At 36.9% G+C, this 21649-nt stretch overlaps 1 protein-coding gene across 2 annotated transcripts in view; it reads right to left on the bottom strand.

The window, feature by feature from the left end:
* Positions 1-971: 971 nt before the first annotated feature.
* LOC137151202 (sperm flagellar protein 2-like) overlaps positions 972-21649 on the bottom strand; it is a 38473-nt gene continuing 17795 nt past the window's right edge. The window contains exons 8-16 of one of the 2 annotated variants that reach the window (XM_067545515.1): positions 19090-19278; positions 17899-18086; positions 13130-13298; positions 7831-8050; positions 7023-7153; positions 5260-5341; positions 4176-4249; positions 3210-3313; positions 972-2638 (exon numbers count right to left, since the gene is read on the bottom strand). In XM_067545515.1, coding sequence (XP_067401616.1) covers positions 2353-2638; positions 3210-3313; positions 4176-4249; positions 5260-5341; positions 7023-7153; positions 7831-8050; positions 13130-13298; positions 17899-18086; positions 19090-19278 — 1443 coding nt within the window. In that variant the 3' untranslated portion in view covers positions 972-2352. Of the gene's footprint in view, positions 2639-3209; positions 3314-4175; positions 4250-5259; positions 5342-7022; positions 7154-7830; positions 8051-12653; positions 13299-17898; positions 18087-19089; positions 19279-21649 lie in introns of those variants that run through there. The other variant, XM_067545516.1, reaches the window with a different exon arrangement.

Genomic DNA, 21649 nt, shown 5'->3' with positions numbered 1-21649 from the left:
GAGAATTGCAAGACTAACATTCTAAGGCCTTGTCTTCTCTTTCTTGTTAGCTCTAGTTATTGTTAGTTCTAGTTATAACTCAAGTTTTATCCTTAAACAAAACTCCTGTATGCACACAAAAATCTCTAGCTAGAGTTAAGGGGTGCTTTAAGCTCAAGCTAGCTGGCCTGAGCTAATTGATCAAAGGGTATAGATGGAAACTCAAGTGATGCTGATGCTTAAACTAGTAATACAGTAGGGATGCAGCAGCTCCTGTAACAGCAACTCATCAGCTGCCAATTCAACCACTCAGTGCTGCTACTCAAATTACTGTGTGTGGCCATCTCATGAGAACCACCATACTGGGTCAGACCAATGGTCCATCTCGCCCAGTATCCTGTCTTCTGAGGGAATGAATAGAACAGGTGATCATCAAGTGATCCATCCCATCAGCCATTGCCAGCCTCTGACAAACAGCAGTCCCTGCCTATCCTGGCAAATAGCCTATCCTCCATGAACTTATCTAGTCCCTTTTTGAGTCCCGTTACGTCTTTGCCTTCGCAACATGCCCTGGCAAGGAGTTCCAAAGGTTGACTGTGCTTTGTATGAAGAAATACTTCCCATTTTAAACCTGCTGCCTATTAATTTCATTTGGTGACACCTAGTTTTTGTGTTATGAGAAAGAATAAGTAATACTTCCTTATTTACTTTCTCCACACCAGCCATGATTTTATAGACCTCTATCAGACCCTCCCTTAGTCATTTATTTTCCATGCTGAAAAGTCTCAGTCTTATTAATCTCTCATCATATGGAAGCTTTTCCATGCCCCTAATCATTTTAGTTGCTCTTTTCTGTATCTTTTCCAATTTCTATATATCTTTTTGAGATGCGCGACCAGATCTGCACACATTATTCAAGATATGGGTGTACCATGGACTTATACAGAGGCAATATGATATTTTCTGTCTTATTATCTATCCCTTTCCTAATGATTCCAAACATTGTTAGCTTTTTTGACTGTTGCATACTGAATGGATGTTTTCAGAGAACTACCCACAGTGACTCCAAGATCTCTTTTTTGAGTGGTAACAGTTAATTTAGAACCCATAATTTTATATGTATAGTTAGAATTATCGTTTTCCGATGTGCATTACTTTGCATTTATCAACATCGAATTTCATCTGCTATTTTGTTGCCCAATCACCCAGTTTCACTCAAGACAAGATACTCCACTCAGGCTAAGTCAAGTACACTAACTTGAGGAAACTGTGGCAGTAAAGACAAGCCCCGTGTTATTCTTTTGAAGTTTAAGGGGCATTTTCCTTTCAGTTTGGACAACAAAGGTTCTCTTCAAGATATGTCCCTTCATAGCCATCATGTGTAAGGTGACAAAGAATTTGTGGTCTGAGTGAAGTGTGGGGGTGGCCATGTATTGCCCCCCTTATCTTTGATTCTAGTCTACAATACAGTGTGCTTTGGCTATTTTGTCAAAAATAATTATTCCTACATCTCTACAGGAGTAAATGAACATACACTCTGGAGGCAGAGATCAGTGTGGGGATTAGTGGTGCCACTAGCTCAGGTTGCACCTTCCCTCTTCCTTTTGCATCTTTCCTAGTTTTCATTCATTGCAATATGTGGCCCTCAAAGAATGATGTTGTGTGCATCTGAATAATAAGTCAGATTTCTATCCTATATTTTTTCTATGTACTACTTCATTAAATTACATGGGATAATGCATATCAGTTTGTGCCAATATAATGCAGATTTAAACAAATAAACAAACACATCATTTTTTGGCGGCAGGCACATTGAAAATTAAGAAAAAAAGTCTACGATTGTTTGACATATAGTGAGATTTAGAGAAATTTCTCAATAATGACTTTTTGCTCCATTGAGTATAAGTTAATGTGAGACATTCTGGTAAATCTTGAGATAACTGTTGTGATTAGCGTGTCATATATATTTAGCTTTGTACTATAGCAGGAGCACACAATGTGCAGCCAGAGGCCAAAAGGAGCCTGCAAAAAATTAAAATGCAGCCAATAGCTTTCCTCTTCTTACAACTGCAGGTAGAGAACAAAGCTGATGATGAATCTAAACTACACATAATTCCTATCCATCATCATGATCATCATCATCAGGGAAGATACAAGTACATTTTTATGACTTTCTGGTATTTGTGACAAAAATTATGTAATTTTTTATGTGATTTAAAATTCAGCCCACAAACTCATGGCACAAAACCAATCTGATCCTTGGTGTTGCAAAGGTATGGCAACCATGCAGTACATTAATGACTTCAGCTCTCTTAATGTCAGAAGTACTTTGCATTTCACATTTTATCATGATATGGGTGTTACTAAGTTTTTTTAAATGTATGCTGTGAAGTATAACTCACACTTCAAGCCAGTCATGCGTTTCAGCACTGTGGTGTCTGAAATATCTAATAACAGAGCAAAATCAAATGCAGGTGGGGATAAAGGAGGATCTTTTGGGGCTGCTGGGTCTATAACCAGGGAGGGCTTTTTAGACTTCTCATCCTTTGTTTCTGCTTTGTCCGGATCTCTCCCTGTAAGTGCTTTTTCAAGTAGTTTTGCCTGGTTTATTGTCATTGGAAATCCATCCATGATCCATCCCTTCTGCTGTGGTGTTTGTCTAAACAAAAACAAGGAACTATAAACATATAGACAAACTACTTTAACTTAATATTAACATGTATATAATATTAATATTTATAATGAAGGGTTTTCCTGTAATTCTTTGATTTTAAATTAGGTAGAACAACATATCCTGAACATTCCATAAAATATCAATGTATGTCATTAAAATTAACATTGTAAATCAAAAGATTTTCCAAACAGAAAAATTCAGAAATCAGGACTAAAAGCAAACAAAACAAAAAGACTGACATTTTCTGGAATAACCATTGTGGGACTGATCTTTATACCATGAGAATAGATGACAATTTTTTGTTCTCCACCAATATGTGGAACTACAGTAGTAAATAACAGATTTCTGTATTCAGATCTTGACAAACTAGAAGGTGCAGGCCTTGATTGACTTGCCCATTAGTTCAAAGGAGTTGAAAACTATTCCATGAATAGCTCCATCTATTTCAATGGGACTACTCGTGGAGTCAGGTATATTCACCATGAGCAAAAATGGCAGTACCAGCCCCTGAGAAACAATATAATTATATTTGAAAGCAAACTACACTATTTCATACTTAATAGCCTCCACCATGATGTCAACTAGCAATTCATCAGGAATATTTTTTCCTTTCTTCAACAATTTCTCTGATGCTGCACCAAGACGGGCACGAACAGATAGCTGTGGAAAACAGCAGTTAAAATGATATGTACTATTAATATCATGTTCAGGAAGTTCAGAGCACTAAATGTTAAGTGTATGCATTATACTGCACTTTTAAAACACTTACTCAATTATCAATAAAGGGCAAGTTCCTCAATAAGTGTAAAGTGCCCTAGGATCTTGGTCATTACATGAAAAAATTAATGTTAGATAATGTTAAGGTTGAAAAATGAATCATTTAAAAATCCAGCAATTCAAAGTTAAGAAGCCTGATTCTGATCTCACTCTGGTTTTACACTAATGTAACTCTACTGACTTCAGTGTAGCCCAGTCTTGATTTATACTACTGTAAGATTGGAATCAAGATTGAGGCTTTTACAGCAACATTTCTTTTGGTTGGTGTCACCAGAAGCATGTTCTCTATAGGTCTTCAGGATATTCCCATATCCTTATGCCCAAATTGGAGTCAAAGCAACTGCTTGTTGAATAAAGTACTACCTTGTGTAAGGTTAACAAAATCTAGCCCTAAGGAATAAACATTTTAATATTGGTAGGACCAATATATTAACAAATTCTGGGAATGTTCTGGATGTAGCTATATATATATATTTAAAAGCATGGGAGATATGAGATGAAGAGATATTTGTGGATAATTCTGATTATCAAAAGCCAACAAAGAAAACAAATACAAATTTGTTTAGTAACTTTCAGTAAAGTTATGACTTTTCATATTTTATATAGAAATAAGAGCCTGTGGCATGGTCAATAAATGAAAAATAGTAAGATAAAAGTGCACTGTTAATCTGTTTTGTTTAATATACAGACAAAGACTACACTTCAAATATCTGTACATGATGGAAGTCAAAATCAGTTTACATACTTTGGATAATTCATCCTTACTCTCGCTTGACTTCATTTGTTGATGAGAAGATTCTTTTCTTTCAAGACCATCACCTAGTAATAGCAAAACATTAGCAAATATGACTTTTATTATTCTAACATTTATTAATAATTATTATTATGAATACATAATATCATTACATAATATTTTCATTTAATAAATGCTGTCAATGTTATCTGTTCTGGTCAGAACACAGAGGAAAGCACAGACACTATCACAAGGAGCTTGTTATCTGTAATTATTTTACTATAATTTCTCGTTTTCAGTTTATTTATTTGTTTATTTTAAGGGACAATCCAGCAAACTCTTACTCACATGAATAGACTTTACTTCTGAGAACTGACTTTAGTGGGGCAACTTGCATTAGTAAGGACTACCCACAGGACAAAGGGTTTTCAGGACTGCAAACTTTTCAGGGCAGGATCCTTGTCTTCATACCTCTCTATAAAGCACCCAACATACTGTTGTTACTCTCCAAATATAAAATAATAATTATTTTGGTTTTTTTCTCCTCCACACACTATGTGATGCCACAAATAGTCAGTGGGGACCATGGCTTCAATCCTATAAACACTTATGCACATGCTTGAGTTTACACACACAAATAGTCTCATTGACTTCTATGAGTCTACACGTGTTTCTAAAGTTAGGTATGTGTTCACAGGTTTGGGGGCTATTTCCATGACAAGTTTCAAGTTTCAAACTTCAAAAAGTTTTTGCTGGAGACATATTCAAAAAATGTGAGGTTAAATTTTTCTGACCAAGGGAAAAGATTATTTTCAACCACAATATCATAATACAAGGATGGCTGAGAAAGTTTTGCTCAAATTTTCAAAAAAATTACCTTCAGACAGGAGACAAAAAAAGTTTCAATCACAAAGATGAACACTTTGGAAAACTATGAGTATGCGGAAATAAGAGTTATAAAGGGAACTTTTGCAAAGCGTGAGCTGTAGTGGGCACTAAAAAATAAAGCAAGGGATGGAGATATCCTCTTTTTTTCCATTCAAATACGGCCACCAAAATGTTTTTTTTAAATCTAATTAACTCTACACATTTTTACCTTTGGTTCCATCAAGTGATGTGCTCTTTGGCACTGTCTCAGAAACCTTTGATGCTGAAGTTGAAGGGGAACTCTTCAGGACCTTTTATAAATTAAACAATCACAAACCATGTTTCTTAGTTTTCATAACATTAAGCAAAAATAGTTTTTGGACGTTTTAAAGTATTTTATTGAATATTCACAGTTATTTAAACACATAAGTAAATGGATCACCAGGTGCATAACAGCAGAACAATCTATAGTAAGACAGTAAGAAAAAGTTATTAATGTCAGCCTGGAAAGATGAATGTAAGTAATATTTTGAAATAGATGCTAACTTAAAAGCAAGTGAAAGTTGGTGATGGAGTGACAGGAAAGAGAGGGTTGTTGTTTTCTCATGACACCACTCAAATTTACACAAAAGCAATGATCACTTCAGTTGTCCTCTATTCACTATGGTCCTGGTCCTGCACCATTGAAATAGTGGGCATTTTGCCATTTACTTCCATGGGAGCAGGATCAGGTTCTATATAAATCTAAGAAGGGTTTGCAATTGAAATTGAAATCATCATTTTGTCACACTGCACAAAGGAGTATTCTGGCATTTTCTCATATCCAAATGGAGCATTCTTGCATGGCAATAACACATTAATTACAATTCTATAGATGGGGTTGATTTACTCTTCCATTATGAGTCTAAGTTATTTTTTTGTCATTGTGGTTCTTAAAAATAATCCCTTTCTCCAGAGATTCAAGATTTTCAGTGCATTCATATAATAAATGACAATCAGATTTGTATTCCTTTCCGTGCCTCTATTCAGTGTAAGGTTCCTCCTCTTAACAGAACATCCTATTGTGGGATTATTACTAGACATTTCCACACCATGTGGACTAACAAGACTTTCTTATAGGCAGGACTAGTATCATCACCTTGCCTAGCACTCCTCATTATCTGGCTTGTTTTCAGTTACTTATAATTTTTCCAAACTTTAACTATTTGGTCTGAAATTTTCTATATACCTATTTGGGAAAATTTAAGACAAAAGGGTTCAGATGTTTCCAAGACTGAGGTTAAGGAAAAATACATTGTGTTGCTCATGTTAAAAAATTATGGTGACCTTTTCTTTGAAATGCTCTGGTCCTTGTGCCTGTCCTTTTTCCATCCCCATGACAATCCACCTAAATTTAGGCAAATTATAAGACTTTGAAAAAAGTGTGCTAGTGTGTTAGAGCTTAATAGTTAAAACCTCAGAAGACTACATCCTCCTGAGCATGCTTGAGTCTCTGACAGCTCTCAGTGCTGACCAGACTGTGCATGTGCCATCCCCACAGAAGGACTGAGCATGCTACAGGGCTACGGAGGTAACTGTTGTTCCTGGAGAACTGCTCTGAGTCAAGGTAGTAGGGCTGGGACCTGGAACAGACAGCAAGGGGGCTGTCTATCCTGTGCTCTTAATGACTCCCCCTGCTGGTACCCAGGCAGAAAGGGAGCAGGAAGGAGTCTGATTTGAATATAGAGGGGACAAAGCAGGACATGGGGAAATAAAAGTAGATTGGGACAAAGAGTCTGCTGATGGTAAAAAGAACATCAAAAGAACATTATCAAAGTATCAAAGCCAAGCACTCAAAAGTTAGGAAATGTCAGAATTAAAAGTTGCCCGTGCAAGTTGTCTATACCTGACTCATCTTAAAAAGGGAGAAACGTGAACAATGAACTTTCCTCCTAACCCACCCCATGTCACTGCTCCTTAGAACAGTTAAAACCAAAATGTACTTGAGCTTACTTGTTTTTGTTTCCTAGAACCCTCTGCTTCTTGTGGAATCAAATTGCTTTCACTTTTCATTTCACTCTCATGGAAAGCTTTGATGGTCTCCTGGACCAGAGTATCAACACACAATACCTGAATGTTGCAAGCTAATAGACAGAAAAACATTACTGTGATAGGTTTACATTTTGGGAAGAATGTGAGAGATTATTAAATGCAATTAAATTAATTCTGACAAGGCAGCTTTATTAAATGCAATGCAAACTACTTTTGGTTTGGGTTTTTATTGGAGTTTGTTCCCACTGTCACTAGACTACAGCCTGTACAATGTACATTGGTAACTATGCAATTAGTCTGTTGGCCATTTTCTATCTGTCTACAGAGAAGTTCTGTGAAAATATTTCTCATGTTTTTTACTTAATACATTCTGTTTTAAGGAAGGAAAATACCCATGAGAAATGTGGGCCAGGTCCACACTTCAAACTTTTGCTGGCAGTTACATCGGCCAAGGGTGTGATGAGGTATAATCTCTGACTGACAAAGCTCAGCTGGCAAAAGTGCCTAGGAATGATAGTAAAGCTATGAGACACAATGAATTAATGATGAACTTTTACATTCATGAACTTTTCATTTTACTTTGGAAGGTGGAGAATAAATTACACTGAGCCAGACCTTGTAAGTTCTGATGCATCTGAGGATCCTGTCTTTCAATGACTGCTACATGGGTGCAGCGGTCTGACCACAAAAAGCTCATTATAAGACTGGGGCTTAAGGGAGTATAAACAAACAAACAATAAAAAAAGTCTAGAGAAAAACAACCTTCTACCTTCTTCCAAGAACTTTACACAGGTGCTTTTTCCACTAAAAAGCTTTCCTAAAATACACCCCTGGATACGAAATGCAGGAAATACAGGTGGTGGTGGTTCAGGCTTTGGCGGGTAGACAATGTCCATCAATCTATGAACTGCATGACCCAATATATTATTATTATGTGGAGGTTTGCTTCCACTGTGCTCTTCAGGTGGGCACCATTCCCCTCTCATAAGCTGTATCAAAAACAAATCAGAGAATAATTTGTGACTATGCTTTGTCTTTCATCTTTTTAAAGATAAATACAATAAATACATGAATAAATAAATAAATAATGAATATTTTGCACTGCTAGAGCGCTGTATTTCATCCAAAAATATCACAGGGCTTTACAAACACTTATTAATTAAACCTCATTAAAATCTATTTTAGGTAGGCATGTATTATTTTATCCATTTTACAGACTGTTCCATTTTTATCTATTTTACAGAGTAATTAAGTAATTTGACCAATGCAAAAAACAAGTCAGTGGCAGAGTTAGGCACAGAACCCAGGAGTCCTGACTTCAGCCCCCTACTTTAAACACTAGACAACACTGCTTTCCTATTACCATATATCAACATCTTGCTTAAACTTTCAGTAACACATTGTAAATTATTTATTTCACAGGTGTTTGTTTAATCTACATAAACTAAATAACACAGTGTTTTAAGGAAGGAAAATACCAATGAGAAATGTGGGCCAGGTCCACACTTCAAACTTTTGCTGGCAGTTACATCGGCCAAGGGTGTGATGAGGTATAATCTCTGACTGACAAAGCTCAGCCGGCAAAAGTGCCTAGGAATGATGCAGTTATAGAAGCAAAACTGCATTTTTTGCTGCTTGCGAGTGGAGGGAGGGTTAGAATAATCACTGCTGGCAAAAGCATAGTTTTACGGGTGTCAGCTGTGTCCACACCAGGAGCACTTTGTTGGTATACTATACTAGTACAGCTATCCCTGCAAAGCATTCCTGGTGTTGAACTGGTTGTGGCTGATACTAACAAAAGAAAAAGGAACATTTTATTAGGGCAGGATAATTCTAACTCTGTTTTAAGAGTTATTGAGAACACAGGCCATTAAACAGGTTCTAAAGGACACGTTTTGGCTATTAATAACCTGAGCTAGATTCAGGTTTGTAATCTATAGGTTAAACACTTCATTATCAATCCTTTATGTCAGCCAGTTCTACTTCTGAGCACTACTGGAAGACACAATATTTATTCAATCACACTACAGGTAAAATGTAGTTATTGTCCTATGTCTATTAACAAATAGATGTTGTCACAATGTATTTCACACTATTAAAATATAAACCTGATTTGTGCTGACATTTTCATATGGTGCACCCCATGTAAGATGTAACTACATGTGAATAAATATAACTACATTATTAGTGTAAATTAAAATGTGGCCTATATTTTAAATGGCAAAACTTATTTTGAGTTATAAAATGTGCCCTCTAACATATTTCAAGGCAAATGTAAAAAATTTAATAGTGACATACAACTTTTACTTTTTAACAGGAAATGGAAAGGACATGTCCGAAAAGCAAATCCCACACTTATCTACACCACCTCCATCAATATATGAGAGAAAACATGGGTCAACTTACATGAGCTCTATGGATACATTTTTAGTGCCACTGGGAGCATGCCTCACAACCCTGGTAGATACGTTAGCTCCACTTGAGCTCATGTGCTAACAATAGCAGCATGGACATTGCAGCAAGGGTGGTAGCACAGGCTAGCTGCCCAAGTACCAGCCTGCCTGACCCCCTGGGTCTGAGCTCACATGGCTAGCCTATGCCGCTACAACATCCAAATAGCTATTTTTAGCACACTAAGTTGACCAGAGCTAGCATGTCAGTCTGCCTGGGCTGGGAGGCATGCTCTTAGCTGCAGTGTAGCCATAGACTATCAGACCACTGGAAAAAGTGAATTCCATACTGCAGGAATTCTCCATTAAGATCACCCAGGCACCAATCTCTTGGCTTCTAAGTCTAAGGACTGTTAGCTTGTGTGCTTCTGCTGCCCTAAATTGTCATGATGGCTCACAAGGGAGAGGCAGTCTTTCAGATAGCTAGGACTCAAGTCATATAGGGATATATAGATCAAAGTCAGTACCTTGAATTACACCTGGAAATGAACTGAAATTCTGTGTAGATCTAGGAGAAATAGTGTAATGTGTTCATTGTCACTGACTCTGTTTAACAAATAAGCAACTGCAATCTACAAGTGCTGCAGCTTACACATATTCTTCCAGAGCAGTCCATTGTAGAATGCACTACAGTAATTAGTTCAGGTATTACAGTGCTTTGCCATACTTTCCTGTTTTATCAGATGTACTTCTTATATTGGTGTCACAATATTTGTAAGCCAATAAATACCTGCCTGTGTTCCTGTCTTCACTTTTATTCTCTTAAGATCACTGTTTCAATCTCTGACATCAAAAGTTACTGCCATAGCACAAGAGTTTGGGATATAATTCAAATATGCTGTTAAATATACTTATTTGTATGTCAGCATGCTTGGTGAGGTCACTGCAGCTCCAGAAAAATGTTTGTTTATCTGAATTGAACATGATATTGTAAGGAGACATGTTCATGAATTGCTGACTGATGACTTCCTTATATTCTCTAATTATACAATCCATTGTTACACCAAAGTTCATTTGAACTGTGTGCATTACTATTCAATTTCCCAATATATATAATTTTAGCAGATCAACATTTTTCTCACCTTTAACAAGCATGTTCAGCACAGTACAGTATATAGAACAAACTATAGTTCCTGTATTAAAGAGCTTATAATTTTGAAGTCTTTAATTCAAGCGAACTGAGACTAATTTTAATGGGAGTTTGCCTAAAACCTAATTTTAAAAAAATAGTAAGGTCTTTAGTATTTGCCCCTAATTTAAACAAACAGAATGGTTCAGATGCATAAGAAACTGGAAGTTCAGATGATGGTGAAAATACATGATTCTGAAGTTTTTTTTTCTTCAAATATGTGTTGTGATATGTTACTTACTTCTAACAGAACTAACTGAGATGGATTATCATTGATAGGCTCTGTGGAAGTAGTAAATTTTAAGGAGGGATCTGAATGAAAAGAGGATTGATGTTTGATGCACGCATAGGGGGTAATCAGGATGAAAGCACAAATATGATAGGGCAGGGAGGTATATCTTTTTCATATCCTTCCCTCAATACCCACTTCTGTTTTGATGCTAAGTGTCTAAAGTTGGGCCACAATGAAAATTAAGGCCTGTATTTGAAAATTTGGGGTTAAGTGACTTGCCGTGATCAGACAGAGTCAACGTTTAGACAGCATAGTCATAATTAGAACTCCAGTGAATCAGATTCTCAATCTTGTGCTAGCTGGTGTAAATCATGCTCTTCTTTCATCAACTTTGGTTTTATTTCTGTTTGCTCTCTGTTCAAATGTCTGTAACCAACTTGATTTGCTAAATGATTCTAGTGAATAGTGACTATGCTCTTTTTAGAACAAATGAGTTATTGTACAGTATGTCACTTGAAAATAATGCAAACAGCTAAAAAAATTGCTACACTAATTATTAATTATTTTTCTTGCATAAGCTCAATATTCATGTAAAACAAAGTTCTACTGCTGTCTGTCCTAATTCATTATATGATGACTGATGTGTTGATTGGCCTGCTAAGATTTATGCAATTACTTTAGATATTTTTTTAAATTAACGGTTATTATAAAAAACTTATATAACATTTCATAAATTTGCATGTCACTTTAAACAGTTATTAAAGCTATGGTCAATAATCTGCCATGTACTTATTACCAATTAATTGCAAGTTAACTGGAAACTGAATTGAGAACACCAAATGTTTAGTGACAAGGAATGGAATGGAATGGTAAAGGACTGGAATGGACTGGAATGGTGAAGGACTGGAAACCTAGAGGTGAAAGGGCCTGGGTTTTCTTTATACTAAGATCCCTTTATACCACTTGCAGTGAAAGGAGGCCTTAAAGGGTGAATAAATTAAATTTACATCAGTTTTAATGTTCCTGCATTCTGTCAAACTGGTGTAGAGCTTCTCAAGGTAAATGAGACACTTACTCAAAGACTTGATATACCACTACTAACCCTCAACCATCTAGCTTCCTCCCTGACCACCACAGAGTACATTTGCCTTTGTTCTTCTAAGGAAGGTTATTTTCAAATTTATCATACAGGTTAATGCTCTATGAACAGGTATCTTGTAAATTACTTTCATTTGACAAAGAACATACTCAAAGATTGAAACAAAATAAACTAAGCTGTCAGACATACACCACAGCAACTCCTAACAAAAGTTTACTACTTACTGCAAAAGAGTATGTACCAATTGGTTCAGGATGTGGGTAAAAAGCACATATCGTGTGGTAATCATTTCCCAAACAACAAAGACAGAAACACAAGTTATTTACAATGATTGTGCTATATTATGCCAAACAGATTGTCAGAAATGATTCAAAACATAAAGGCTTCTTTTTCAAACAAGAGAATAAATAATACTGAATTTGAGGGAAATAACTATGTAGTATATTTTGGCCAAAGCAGTTCAACACTCTTACTCCTACTTTCAATTGTTAAATTACATTGTGGTTTGAAACTGCAGAAAACAGATAATTGGATCTGAAAAACTGTCACTTGACTGATATTGTTGTGACCATGCCGTAATAATCTCTCTCTCAAAACTGCTTTTTAAAAATGTTATCTTATTAAAATAAATGGATTACCAAATGTTATAAAATTCCACTAGAAAGGTTTAATTCACAAATTGTTGTAAATGGTATAAAAAGGACTACCAGATTTTGTAACAGGCAGTTTTTATTTTGTTTTGGGATTTTTGCTGACTACTTTGTGTTACATTTTCTAATGTGGTGGCATTAATTTACACTTTAATTTCCACTTAAAAATAATTGCACTGGGATTTCACATGTTGTAGGTACTCTTGATAGTAACATCAGTGGTTCATACACAGTATGAGATGTATTACTCCACACAAGGCCAAAGGATTAAGATTTTCAAGGTTGCATAGGCTTTCAAATGCTAGTGATATAAAATATTATTTACTCCCAGATGAATATGAAGTTAATGAGAAAACATACATAACTACATGAAAATGTATATCAAATTTTAATATCATAAACTGTAAAAAAAAGACCCAAAATGTATTATAACATCACAACAAATTGTCGGCTGTCATGAGTAAACAAGGTGCATTTTCTTTCATTATGCCATGTCAGTTAGGGGTACCTTATATTCAACATAATCTTTCTCATCTAGCAAATTCATTTTATCCAGCTCTACAAGTTGTTCTGGAGTTGGCTCAGTTGGCAAAGGTTTGATCAAAGCTTGTTCATATATTGGTTTTCCATTAAAAAAAAGTTCTTTCCAATCACGCATCAGTTTATTTGGAATTAGGCTGCAGAAGTAAAAACAAACCAAATCAGTTGTCAAACAATACTAACAAGTCACCTATTTTTAGAATTATGGACCCAATTCTGCACCAAACATGCAGCCGAAGTAAACAAGCATTACACTAGAATTTCTGTGGGATTTGGGTCGAAGACAGAATGCTCCCTAAAGGCTGCACAGTTGTAGCCAGCCTGCTCTGCAGCTGTTACCATAGACACAGTGGCCTCTGTATCACCACATAATGTGTCAGTGTGCTGTATTTGGTTGCTGAAACTGTGTAGTAGCAAATCTATTGTCTCTTGCCCCACTGCCACTCCAAAACTTACATCCTTGATGTGGAAACACTCATTGGAGGATCTGTGGAGACGTACCCTGGTGTACCCAAAAGATGTGGACTCCACATCCTAATCCACTCCTTCTGCAGTTTTCCTGCACTCAGAGTCTTCCACACCAACAAAAGGAGGGAGGCAAGATGTGTCCAGAAATGCCTACTCTACATGCTAATATTAGTCTATGATAATATGTTATTCAACCTCATTATGTTTCCATTAGAAAAGAAAGGTGTTTATAGAAAATAAACTAAAGAAGATATAAAAAATGGAATAAGTGTTTTTATTATTAAAGATAAAACAAAGAACCTGAACACATCTCATCATATGTAGAAATTCCATGGTTGCTCAATCAACAGGCTAAGTAACATCAGTAACACAAACAGCCTGTATTCAACAGGTGTGCTCAAATTGAAGCTGAATTATACTATTGTCAAAATACATAGGAATACCTTATAATAATTACCTTGCACTTTATATTTTAAAAAACAGCTGTGATTTAAATATATGACCATAAAAGGGCACAGCTTAAAACTGTTAGCAGATAGCATTATCATTCTGGCACAACAACTTCATCTATTTGGATTTTCTTATTTTTAACTAGAGATCTGAGATAACTGAGTGTTATGCTATAAATATGTTTTGCGCATATTACCTTTGAACATTAAAAATATACAGTTTGCATCTTGCACAAGGGAGTGTATGGAAATACTGACAAAATTTACCTTCTGTGACAGTGAGAATGGTGATACAATCTTGATCTGTATATGCATTTGAAACATATTATATAGCATATTCACCATTCAGTTCACGTACCTGCTATACTAATTTACGTTGGAGTCATGGCTGCACATTGACAAGGAAAATCACCCACAAAATGTGACTGCGATGTTGAATATTGCAATGTTGAAATACAATTCATATGAAATATCTACTAGGCCATAAATTTATAAATGCATATTTTTTCTTTAATCTTTTGCTCTTAATCTTTTAACGTAACAGTTATTCTTTCAGGGCAATGGAGTTTTAGATTTATATTCCAGGGTGAAATCTTCACCACCATTCTAACCCCTTTATGCTGTGTAAAAGGGCTGGAACAATATAAAGGAGGCTTTAAGGCCCCAAATCCGACCAGGACAGGATTTCCCGCACACAGACATGGTGGAGACAGCTGCAAGACTGCTTTCTGAGGATCATATCACAAGCCCTGATGCAGTGGGCATGTTGGCGTGGGGACATAGCATATAACACTGTGGAGATTCCAAGCAAAACTGTGGTCCTTATGGTAGCCCAAGGAGGTTGCTGTAATGTAGAAAAGCCCTCAGGGCTGTCTAAATTATGTTGTGGGCCATACAGCCACATGAGCAGCATAGGATTGGAAGGGCACAAAAATTTAAACCACTGTAACCCCCCCATCCGGGCCTGACCTGTGCTGCTTAGAGAACTTGTTTGCTTTTCCACATAGAGAGAAAAATAAAAAATTCAAAAGAAGGACATCTTATTAAAATTACATATTATTCATATTTTCACAGTGTAAGAGTATTAATTCCAATTATACTGAAATGCAATGGCCTTAGCCTGAGTCCAGGGATACTCTACAGTTTTAAAAACAAACATTCAGTCCTCCCCGGGTCTACCAAATACTCAGTTCTCTGAAATCTCATAGTTTCCAGAGTGTTGATATATAGACAATAACTGAATGATTATTTCTTAAAAATCATACAGGATGTACTCTGACTGTCTAAAAGCCATAGTGCAGGGCTCGGCATAATCACTGTATAGTTATTTTTCAATGTCTCTTAAGAGCTGTACTGACCTATAAGGAGAAAAAGGAGATGAGAGAGGTAATGAGAAGGTGAGGTGAAAGAAGGGGAGAACGCTTTTACACTTACATAATGAAGGAAGGATCAAAAATATTTTAAAAACATAGTACCTTTCAGCAATTTGACAGTTCATCTTGTATGTGGGCTTTTCCTCTACTTTCACTTAAAAGTTGAATATTTAATTTAAAATTTCAGTATAACAAGATGAACAACAACTTGAGGTTATATCCTGTTAACTCATTATTAACTATATCCTGAGTTAAGACTAGCTAGCAGTGATCTCTCCAGGCAGATGGGTTGAGGATCCCTATTAGTTAAACAATAACTGAAACACTGCCTTCGTAAATCCAGTATCTGATCTTGATACCATGTCATGAAAACGGTGATTTGAGAAGGAAGCCTTATTAAGTAGCCTTAAAGATTTCAAATAATGGCACATGGTTTATACATGTTGTCGAAGCCGCTATCCTCTTAGTTTAGTGAGCCCTGTTCAACTAGCTCATTACATGACTGAATGCATAATCTTATCCACTTACACAGTCTTTGAGCCAAGATGGGCTGATCCTTAGATTTTTTTCTGAAAGCCACTAAAGGTTCCATTTTCTAAATGGCTTACTTACATCCTGGTATCCAATAGCTCTTTTGCAAGAGTTAGGACATTAAACCTGGTATCCTGAACAATTCAAATTTGTCTAATTATATTCACCTTGCAGTTTCAGATGCATACAGTATTATTTCAGTCTGTCACAGAATGTGTTGTCCTTTTCAAAGCAGATTGAGGTCCAGTTACGGCTTTTTAAAATAAGCACTCTGGTGGGCTCCAGAGGGGTGGAGTATATATATACCTCCTATCTGTGATTTCCATTTCATGCATCTGACAAAGTGGGCTGCAGCCCACGAAAGCTTATGCCCGCAGGAATTTGTTAGTCTTTAAGGTGCTACAGGACTCTCGTTGTTTTTACTCTGTGGGTTGTATTCCTCAGAAGGATTGTGTGGCTGCAAGCTACAGCAAAGCCTTTTGGGGAATGGAACAGGATTATATACAATCACTTGTTTTCCCAGTAGTGAGAGAAGGCTGGAGAGTGTAGCAGCTTGTTGGAGAGATGTTTCAATGTGGACCAAACTGAGTTGCAGACCAAGACTGCCAATGGTGTTTCCAGAGATCAGGTTGCTGGAGCAGGAGGAGAGGGGAGTGTGGCCAAAAGCCAGTGAGAGGGCCTTAGAGAAGTAATAAAGGCAGGCAGGAGAAGGAACTGGAGAAGAGTAAGAGTGTGATTGAAAAGACTATGAGCCAGGGACTAAGGAGAGGTAAAGGTTTCTGGACCAAGGAGAGACCAGGGGAAGAAAAAAGTATGATAAGAAAGTAACAGTACGGGCAGGAGACTCAGTGAGAAAACTAGCTCTTGTTTAGAGGTCCCAGGCTAAGGCTTCCAGAGAGGATGAAAGGAAGTTCTCTTTTACTTTCCTCTTTCAAGTGGGGAAGATGACAGCATACCCTGGAGAAAGGACTGTTTAGCCCAGTAAGGATGAAGGATTACTGAGGACTACACTGAGTGTGGCTGAAAGATTTGTTTAGCCTGTGGATGGAGAAGTCTATCAGTGAAGCCAATACTGAAGGCTGACAAACTGTGGACCAGGGAGGGGCAAAGAACTGGTGTGGAATCCTAGCTATTAAAGAGAAGGGCTTAGCTCAGAATGGGTGAACGTTTGTTTGGCGAAATCCTTCGTTTTGAACTTTTATTTGTCTTAGAAAGGGAGGAATACTTGACTTGGCCAGATGGCCAAATTGCCAACTCACTGAAGCATCCAGCTACGTGAAAGCAAGAGGAAATTGAAGCAATGATCTGAAAGGAAACTAAGGCATTGTAGCATTTGATCCAGACCAGGTAGGAAAGCTTCACATGAAAGCATTATGTTCTGATTTCTTGGGCTTCTTAAATAGTTGCTGTTCCACCCTACAGGTGGCTCCATTGCTGATGTGAGGGAAGTAATTTGTAAAGTATACATTGTCCTTAGTGCCTTTTATCCTGAAGGATCTGAAAATCCTTTGTAAACTTAATATCTATATTAAGTACATTGTGATCCTTCAGAACAAAAGGTTGTATTACAAATATAATATATAATTTATTATAATTATTATTATTATTAATACTTCATCTGCAAAAATGTGGAAATATTATTGAAAAGTATTTCCATTTGAAAGGAATTAGTATTGTGGAGTGGGGTTTAATTTTTCCATAGTAACATTAGCTCTAGTACATTGTGTATGGGAACAGAACTCATGATTCTATAATAACCTTTTAAATTATACGCTTGTTTTCAGTATTAAGCACAACTACAGAGCAGGACATTCACAAGGGAACATATTTCATGAAATAATGTCTCATTAAATTTTCCTTTCCCTTTATTCTGTTTCTTATACATTCATTTTCTCTGACTTCTGAAATGTACTTACTTGTTTGTCAACATTCGATATTCTCCTGTTTTGGTTGACAGATCAATAATTTGGTCAATCATTTCCCAACACATGGAATAATGCTTTTTATATCGAGCCTCTGCTCTTTCAGCTGCAATTTTCTCATGAAGGTCTCTTTCTTTGCCAGTCTGTTCCTCATAATCAATTTTTTCTTGTTTTGCAAGAGCCTAAAGATTTTTTTTTCAAAAGCAACTTTTTAATTAGATTGTAAAGTAACTTGCATGGGCATAGCAATAAAAAAAAAGTTTAAAAATGCTTAAAGTAATCTTTAAAAAGAAAATGAACTTGCGGGATTTGATTCAAGAATTGAAAACATTTTTTATCAGATGCATTAATCAAATGATATATAACAGGTAATAACAAATTAAGACCTGCAGAAGTCTGAATATAACCTCTGAAGACTTTCAGTCCCTGTTTTTTGCAAAATTATTACTAATATGCTGAAGTAAAGCTATTTTAACCTTAAAACATGGAGAGAACACATTTGCTATTCATGAAGAACAGTCATGCAGATACTGGAAGAAATCCTAGCTCCAGTTCAGTCAATACCAAAACATCTGTCGATGTCAACTGGGCCAGGATTTCAGCCATTAAATACATTTTAGAAGATGTGACAGACAGTTTAAACAGCAAGGGCCTGATCTGCAAAGAATTAATACAAAGATGCTGATGCTATTTGAGCTTTAGAAATGTATGCAGAGGCCCATATGAACATAACCCCACTCTCCACCCTCCCAAAATTTTTGCATATAAATCAGAAAGGAGGAATAGCAGCTTGGCTATCAGCACTCCCAAGGGCACATTGGGCCCTGGTGACCAGGAGGTGTAACCCTGATCAATACCCACAGACTCCTGAATTCATGAGATTCCTCATGCAAATTAAGTTTATTTTTTGGGGAGAGGGAGAGAGTGAGGGGACATGGGCTAGAAAGGGTGAATGTGTAAGTATCATGCCCTGCTGGATGCATAACATTTGGCATAACATATTCATTCGGACTTAGGCTTCCAAGTACCTAAGTCATTTTTGAAAATGAGACTTAGGCTCCTAAGTCACTTAGGCCTTGCAACACTGAATGGAACAATGCCTAAATACCTTAAAAATCTGGGCTCATATGTATGGGAGGTAGACAAAGCTCCCCATTATAATATATTGAATAATTAATCTTTTACCGCTTCTCTGTCAAGAGCTTCTTGGAACTCTTTCAGTCGTCTTTCCTCATACTGTTTTTCTCTGAAAATTCTGTTCTGCCATAGCACTTCTTTTTCATGCCGAACATGCATGAGTTGAACAGCAATCCTCCGCTCCTGCTGGGATTGTCTCATTAATCGGTTAATAAGTTGCTCTTCCCGATAAGCCTCCTAAAAAAATAAAATATTGAAAACTATGTTAATAGGGATTAATTATTTCATGGATTAGTGTTAGAAAATTCTGTATGCTGATATAAAGGTTTATATAAAATAGCATGAGAGTCTTCATCTATGCCTATTCAACATATATAGGCTAAAACATACATTTCTATTTATGATGCTATAAGTAATATAATTTTGGTCTTATAAAGTAATACGTGTCCACTTTAAAAATCTTTTAATTGTGATACTCAACAGAAATCAATTTTCTTAAAATTTTGGCAGCTAAAATTAATTTAAACACAGACTGAAGAAAATCCTATGTGCAAAGCGGCAGTTTTGACTTGACATTTTTGTGCTTCAGGTAATTCTGTTCCACTCCCCAACTCCCAGTCCCAGTTTCCCTCTCTTCTCCTGACCCCATCCCACAACTCATATTCAGTCCCAGTTCTCCCCCACCAAAGGTTCCTGTCCTAATCTACTCTTCTCTATATTTACATCCCCTCTGGTTTTGATTCAGGCAGCTTCCTCCCTCACAATACAGCAAGGGCATTAAGAACAGGTGCCTCTCCATTCTAGTACTTGGACCTGGCCCCAGCATGCCTTCAGCAGCCTGGATCTTAATGGCAAGGAAAGTCCTACTCAGCCCTGGGCTGAAGCATGCCTAATGTAGATGGATGCAGTGTTGTAGTAGCGATGTCATTCCCAGGACATTGGAGAGACAAGGTGAGTGAGGTAATATCTTTTATTGGATCAACCTTGGAGAAGTGGTGTAAACCCCAAGAAAGGGACAAGTCTTGTTTGGAAGTCTGAGCAAAAGGCTGAATTTAAAGGGCCCAGAGCATGGGCTGAAGACTCTGGTGAGGGCAGACAGACAATTTTGCTATCCGAGAAGGGTTTCATTTTGATTGTATGACATGGATGAAAGGCTGAGCCACTGAAGACCTGCCAAGTGAGACTGACAACCTACAGGGGATGCCAGGAGTGGGAAAAGCCCTACTGTAGTGCACGCAGCAGCTCAAGATGTGGGTGTCCCCCATTACAACCTTCTTTTGGCAGACTGAAGCTTCAGTTATCTCTCTTCTAGCAGATAAACTCTATCCTCTTGAGAGTCAAGAACTGCTTCTACAAAAGGGATTCTCTGTGTAGAAAGCAGAAGGGATTTTTTTCATATTTATCCAGAATTCTAACCACTTGAAGAGGGAATATGTGTATGTATATTTTTGAAAGGGGCAGCTTTTTATGAGGTTTTGATGAGCCAATTGTCTAAATAAGGGTAAATGAAAATACTCTGCTGTCTTAAAAGAGTCACTACCACAGATGGGTACTTTGTAAATCACCTGGGGGCAGCAGACAGGCCAAAAGGGTAAGACTTTGCACAGGAAATGTTCTTGTCCAACCATTAAACGGAGATACGTGCAGTGACTTGGTCTGAGGGAGATACACAAGCATACATCCTTTGGATGAAGAGCTACAAACTAATCTAGAGTGGTATGGGAGGGTATATTGGATGCTAGAATCAACATACAGAAACTGAAACTTCTGATAAAGGCATTGAGCTTCATAAAACCTATTATCAGTTTAATCTTTCTATCTTTCTTGATCCCAGAAAATATCTGGAGGGCAAGCATTAGAACAATTTATCAAGGATTGTGGCAGATTCTCCATCACAGGCAATTTTTAAATCTAATCAAGATTAGATGTTTTTTCTCTGAGACTTGCTCTAGTTCAGATAGGAATTATTTCAGAGGAGTTCTATGGCTCTGTTATACAGGTAGTCAGACTAGATGATCATTGTGGTTCATTTTATAGTCTCACCCTCAGAATACTAATGCAGAGAAAAGAGGTAAGAGGCACATATGAGAGCTCAATGGGCACTAGGCTGCACCCACTGGTGCATGCCATGAGTGTCTCAGATGACACCCAAAAAAGAATTTGTCTTGTTCATGTCTTGTGAAATTTTCAAATGATTGTACTCTATGATACATTGTCATAAATCACACAAGTGCTATTTTACTATGTTACTAAGGCTCATTTAAGTAATCATTTTAAGGGTGCCCATCCCTGTAGCATGTAGACTGATGGGGGATTTATCTATGAAACTTGCAACCTGTCAATTTTCTTGACGTTTCAGTAGCATAGCTGGTTATTGCACATTCCCCTTTGAAGGTTCGCTGCCATTTCTGCAGACCTGGGTATAATCACAATTTAGTTTAAAATTAAAAATTAGTTCAGTGGTTTTATCTTAGCTCCATTCAACCTAATAAGAAAACTCTTAATCAACTCTATGTTCTATTCAAAGTAGACCCAGATCTAGCATAATAGTGGTGTTGCAAGTCAGGACTGAAGTGTACTGGCATACAGTGCCTGACCCTGGAGGACT

Source organism: Emydura macquarii, unplaced genomic scaffold (genome assembly GCF_026122565.2).
Source record: "Emydura macquarii macquarii isolate MOO-44397 ecotype Brisbane River unplaced genomic scaffold, CSIRO-AGI_Emac_v2 contig_1045, whole genome shotgun sequence".
Lineage (NCBI taxonomy): Eukaryota > Metazoa > Chordata > Testudines > Chelidae > Emydura > Emydura macquarii.
Note: the sequence above shows the minus strand (reverse complement) of the source record. Positions and strands in the feature narration are given on the sequence as shown.